Source organism: Parasteatoda tepidariorum, chromosome 3 (assembly GCF_043381705.1).
Source record: "Parasteatoda tepidariorum isolate YZ-2023 chromosome 3, CAS_Ptep_4.0, whole genome shotgun sequence".
NCBI lineage: Eukaryota > Metazoa > Arthropoda > Arachnida > Araneae > Theridiidae > Parasteatoda > Parasteatoda tepidariorum.
Genome location: NC_092206.1, coordinates 78,442,033 through 78,448,224, shown reverse-complemented (window position 1 = coordinate 78,448,224; position 6,192 = coordinate 78,442,033). Strand labels below are relative to the sequence as shown.

Below are 6,192 nucleotides of genomic sequence, written 5' to 3'. Positions count from 1 at the left end.
AGCAATCTTCCATGTATGAATACTCACAGGATGCAATGACATATGTTCTCGCATATGGGCTCCTAGATTTATTTATTACATTTACGTGCAATTCTGCTTGGGTTGAAATTAGAGATATTTTGTTACCAGGACAATCATCATCGGATCGTCATGATATTACAGCACGTGTGTTCAAACAAAAATGATAATCTTTACTTGATTTCATTGTGAATCGTCATGTTTTTAGAGAGACACGGTGTTGGGTGTACTCTATTGAATGGCAAAAACGAGGATTGCCACAGGCACACATTCTGATTTGGCTTATTGAAAAAAAACCACCATGCCAAACTGATGAGATATCAGCAGAAATTCTTGATGTCACCATGGATCCAGTCTTATTTCAGATCATTATCCAAAATATGTTTCATGCTCCGTGTGCATCACCATACATGTCTGTTTGAAAATGCACTAATGATATCCTAGAGAATTAACTGCTGAGACTATCACTGGTTTTTTTCACCATTAAATAAAATTTGCATTTCAAATCATAATCGCAAATGTCATTTACACACTTAAATACAAAATTCAAATTCAAATTGAAAGCGTTGCAACGCACGCAGGGTACAGCTAGTACAAATATAATGCAAATAGTTTCTTTGTACAAATGCTTAGAATGTAGTCTTTAAATATAAAAATCTGGGCTGAAAATTTACAACTTCCTTTAGGGATTTCGGAGTCATATTTCACTGGGCTTTTACTTTTTATATGTAAATAGTAATAAATTATTTTCTACAACTTATATATATATTTTCCTTGTATCATTTTTAGTTAGACACTTCGTCTTCTTCCTATGCTAAATGTCTCTTTAAAAGACATAAGAGGGAAATTCGGAACTATATAAAAGGAAATATCTATTTCGTGACTAGGAGAAAGATCAGATTTTTCCTTCTAGAGGGAGCAAGAACTCTTTTTCTTTCTTTTTAGATTGGTAGGTTGTGCTCGTTGCTAGGTTGTGCTCGTTGCTAGGCTGCGCTCGTTTAAAGATGTTATGTTCGTGATTTTTACTTTAAGTATTTATTTTTGTTTTATTAAATTTGTTGCGTAGTTAAAAAAAGATACCTTCAGTAATCCGTTTTAAGCATAAACACGTCAAAATCCTTATTAACCGCTCCCCTGATTATCCCGAGTTAACTCGGGTATTTATGGACTGAAAATATTTATTATCCCGAGTAAACTCGGGCATAGCAGAGTTCGTCATTACGTTTTACTTTATCACGTTTTCATTCGGCTGGAAGAAAGACAAAAAATAATTATCTGCTGCGATTGAAAGTTAAACTATTTTTCTTTGGGAGTTTTGCTATTTGTGGGATTTCAGACGTGTTTAGTACAATTGTAAATACGATGGTTGATGGATTTACACTGAAAAAAGTAATGCAGATGATTTTCCGGATTATGAGGATGTGAATGTATACAAAGACTAGTATTTAACTTTTTTCATTTGCCCGAGATAATTTGGGATAATAAACTGGTAGATTAAATATTTTTTACATTTAAAAAAATAAAATTTCAACTTAGTACGTGGGTATTATATTTTGCTTTAGTTCCTTATTAAAACTCAATTTATAATATAACTTACCTTCATCATCGTTATCTGTAATGTTGCCAAGGAAAAAAACAATGATATTATTAGTTCTCATTACTATAAGTAGAAAAACATTTAATCATACTTATCTATTATTGATTTGATTGTTTGTAAATTTCAGTTCAAATATAATAAAATTACAAAAGTGAAATTTCACTACAATAGACAAGAAAAGCATTTCCTCGCATTTATGTATAATTTATTTAACTCTTGTAAATTAACATTATAGTAAAACAGAAATTAGAAATAGAAACCTTATCATTACAATAATTATTAAAATGCGGATTTAATATTTATGTTATGAGTAATATAGGCGTTTTGAGCAAGGGGATGTTCAACATACCCTATCATTTTCAAATTCAAATAATTGGTGAGTACAAAGCTGTAGCGTGCTACAGTGAAACCTCTGTTTATGGACAGTTTATCAGAAGTAACTAACTCCACACAAAGTGAATGAATCATTGTGTTTCCCTCCAAAAGGCAAAAGTTCTCTTTAAAAAATCGTCTAGTTAAATTGCTTTTAAATTTTCTTTTAAAAGCTTTACAAACGATTCGACATAAATTTTACAATAATGCTAGTGTGCTTTATGGAGAATATAATAACCCAACTAGAGGAATGAATTTTTCTATGGGGACTGAGAGAGGATTAACTAATATTTCTTAATGACTTTTGAAGAATGATTGATTGAGCTCTTCTGATTTCTTTATTGCATGATTGTAGTGTGAAAAAAAATTCTTTTCCTATAGGGCAGCTGGTCGATGTATTAAATAAGTTGTTGTTAGCGCAGATTTTATAACTAAAAAGTAAATTGATGGCAAATTAAATATTTTTTACACATAAAAAAGTAAAATTTCTCTTAGAACTTGTGTATTATATTTTGTATTAGATCCTTATTAAAACTCAATGTATAATATAACTTACATGTATCTTTGAGATCTGTAATGTTGTCAATAAAAAAAACAATTATAATATTAGTTCTCATTACAATAAGTAGAAAAACATTTAATCATACTCATCTACACTGACTGAGCAAAACTCATGGGATACCCACCGAATATCTGGTCGGGCCCCCTCTGGTTCTACGGAGTGCAGCGATACGGCGTGGAAGTGAGTCTGCAAGGCTCTGGAACACGTCCGGAGGTAGTTCGAAGCACACATCCTGCAGAGCGGCAGCCAATTGTGGCTTGTTCGTGGGTTGAGGATTTAATGCCCTGAGCCTGACGTCGAGAGCATCCCAGATATGTTCAATGGGGTTCATATCAGGACTTCGAGGTGGCCAATTCAGTAGTTGGATCTCACCTGCATGCTCGTCGAACCAGGCGCAGACGATATTGGTGCGATGTGGGGCTACGTTGTCATTTTGATACACAGCAATGTCATCAGGGAGTTGAAACATGACAAAAGGGTGGAGATGGTCTCCAAGCAGCTGAAGATACCGCTGACCAGTCAATGTGGCATCCAGAACGACCAGGGGGCTCATTCCATGCCACGAAAATGCACCCCACACCATGACTGATAGGCCACCGGCCTGGACTGTGCCCGCTTGGCATGCTGGATCCATCGCTTCATGCGGTGTGCGCAACACACGGTGCCTCCCATCAGCATGGAACAGTTGATAACGTGATTCGTCAGACCAGATCACGTTACTCCACTGCTGCAGTGTCCATCCGTGGTGATTGGTGGAAAATGCACGCCGAATTGTCCGATGACGCTGAGTTAGCAGCAGCACACGTGTGGGGCGATGGCTCTCATATCCTTAGAACACGTATGTTCCGACGGATTGTCCACTGGGACACGTCTCTATCACGGCCAGTATTGAATTCAGCCGTGATTTGTTGCACATTATCTCTCCTATCTCGAGTTACCACTCGTCTCAGGTTTCGCCCGTCTAGGTCATTTAGGGCCTGTGGACGCCCGATATGATGTCTGTTGTGGATTGTGACACCCTCATTCACCCATTCTCGGTAAACTCTCGACACGGTTGACCTTGGGAAGCCAAATTCCTGAGCCATTTCCAAAATGGAATGTCCCATGCGTCGGGTACCCTCAACCATGCCGCGTTCGAATGCCGTCAACTCACGACGACGTTGCATTTTACCTGATCACTCACACAGACACTTCAAACAATGTCTAACACACAACTGAGGCCGTCGCGGAGGCCACCAGGTGGCGTTAGTCACACGTGCTGTCCATCCACGAATCAGAGTCCTGCTGTCCCATGAGTTTTGCTCAGTCAGTGTATTATTGATTTTATTGCTTGTGAATTACAGTTCAAATATAATAAAAATAAAAAGACAAATCTCACTACAATAGATAAGAAAAGCATTTCCTCATATTTATGTATAATTTATTTAACTCGTGCTAATTAACAATATGGTAAAACAGAAATTAGAAATAGAAACCTTATCATTACAATAATTATTAAAATGCGTATTTAATTTTTATGTTATGTTAGTTATATAGAAGTTTTGAGCAAATGGGATGTTCAACTTGCCCTATCATTTTCAAATTCAAATCATTGGTGCGTACAAAGCTGCTGCATGGTACAGTGAAACCTCTGTTTATGGACAGTTTATCAGAAGTAACTAACTCTACACGAAGCGAATGAATCTTTGTATCTCCCTCCAAAAGGCAAACTCTCTCTTTAAAAAAATCTTTAAGTTAAATTGATTTTCAAATCTTCTTTAAAAAGTTTTAAAATACTCCAAAACGATTAGAGATAAATTTTACAATTAAGCGAGTTTGCTTTATGGAGAATATGATAACCCAATTAGAGGAACGAATATTCCTAAAAAAGACTGAAAGAGGAATAACTAATATTTCTTAATGGCTTTTGAAAAATGATTGATTGCTCTCTTCCGATTTCTTTATTGCATGATTGTAGTGTGAAAAAAATTCTTTTCCTAAAAGGCAGTGGGTCGATATATTTAATAAGTTGGTGTCAGCACAGATTTTATAACTAAAAAGTACTTCAGCCAGGTATTTTATTATGAACTGAATTCATTAGTAACTGAATCCTAAAAGTTACTACAATAGTTCAAAGATGATTGCATGGTTTAAAAAATTATGTCCCATGAAATAGAGATACTTTTCCAGATTTTTTGCAATAAAATTGTGAAAAGTGAATTCTTGTTGTTGGTTGACTAAATGTAATCTTGAAGCGATGAGTTTCCACACACTCACTAAATGACCACAGATGATAAGTTAAGGAAATAGTTCTATTCCTCAAATTTGCAATTAAAATATTAATGCAGAAAGTTGAAAGCAATGTTATCGCCGTAAACTTACTGCAACAGAACAATGTGAAACTTTGTTTTCGAATTAAGCGACAAACTTTTTCTACTCATTATTTTAAAGACATGCTGCAAAATTGTTTTTTGCAAATGACTACCAACATTTTAACCACTCTAACGTTTTTTCTCAGGACATGCAAAATTATTTTGTCATAAGATTTTTTTTCTCTAAGTTTAGTTTTAGTAGCTAAGTATTGTTTAGTTTTTTACAATATTTTGCTAAATTCTTTTTCGCTAAATAGGATGTTTACAGACAAAATGAAAACGTTAATTGATAGAAATGGCATGTATGCAGTTAAAAACATAATTACTTACCAGCCATCACTGTAATTAAATTTGGTTTAATATGACATAAATGAAAGAAATAGTCTTTTTGTGACAATCATTAAATGGTTTTACAAAGTGAAGTGCTGTTAAAGAGATCTTCGATAACAAGGATCACATACTGAAAGTCGCATATTCTAAACAGAAATATGTTCCTTTGAATTATTAATATGATTATAAATATATCTAACGTTGTAACATTGTTTACAGGAAAATTCGATTTATATTATGTTTTTAATAATAATCCTTACAGAGCAAAATTATTTTTTATTTAAGTAGATTGAATACACAATGATCTCTTGTTTTTCTCTTCTGGATAACATAATGAATATCAAACTAGTTGAATATCAGATTTCAATGACTATCACCTCTGAGTATCGGATTTATTGAAATTTTAATTATTCTTAATTTAATATAGTATAGATATAATGAAAGTGTAGGTAATACGGCAGTAGAGGTGATACGGCTAATTTAAATATTCTCGATATTTCTTTTCTATCTGTTACGACTGATGCGATTTAGAAGGAAGCAGTTCAAATTGTTTATCAATTTTGGCAAAGCATTGTTTATTTTATCAGTAAAAAATGTGTAAAATATAAAATTTATTTTGTTCAGGTGTATAATATTTTTTTTGTAAATTAGATTTTTTTGTTTTTTTTTTTTTAATTCGTAGGTTATTTTCGTTTTCAACTAGCTGCAGTTTAAAGGCACATGGAAAGCCCAATCTTCATTTATGTGCAGGAGCAAAGGAACGTAATCGCGGAATGTCGTTACAAATATGGTAGCTATCACATCTTCAATTTTAGAGAGATGACCACAAAATTTGGTCAAATGTTTTCCAATTATTATTATTGAGTATAAACGTATTAAGGATCGTAAACACCTTCAAGAGTTTAAAAAAGTAAGAAAAAATACTTATTCATCTTGAAGCTTCATATTTTTAAATTTATAAT

General features: G+C 33.7%; 1 protein-coding gene across 1 annotated transcript; it reads right to left on the bottom strand.

The window, feature by feature from the left end:
- Nucleotides 1–3,370: 3,370 nt before the first annotated feature.
- On the bottom strand, nucleotides 3,371–3,715 carry LOC107453744 (uncharacterized). The gene has a single exon (XM_016070676.1). The coding sequence runs from the start codon at nucleotides 3,713–3,715 to the stop codon at nucleotides 3,371–3,373; it is 345 nt and encodes a 114-aa protein (XP_015926162.1).
- Nucleotides 3,716–6,192: the final 2,477 nt, after the last annotated feature.

Bases quoted from the DNA above. Each gene is read 5' to 3' on its own strand.
- LOC107453744 (XM_016070676.1), bottom strand. From the start codon at position 3,715: ATGCAACGTCGTCGTGAGTTGACGGCATTCGAACGCGGCATGGTTGAG.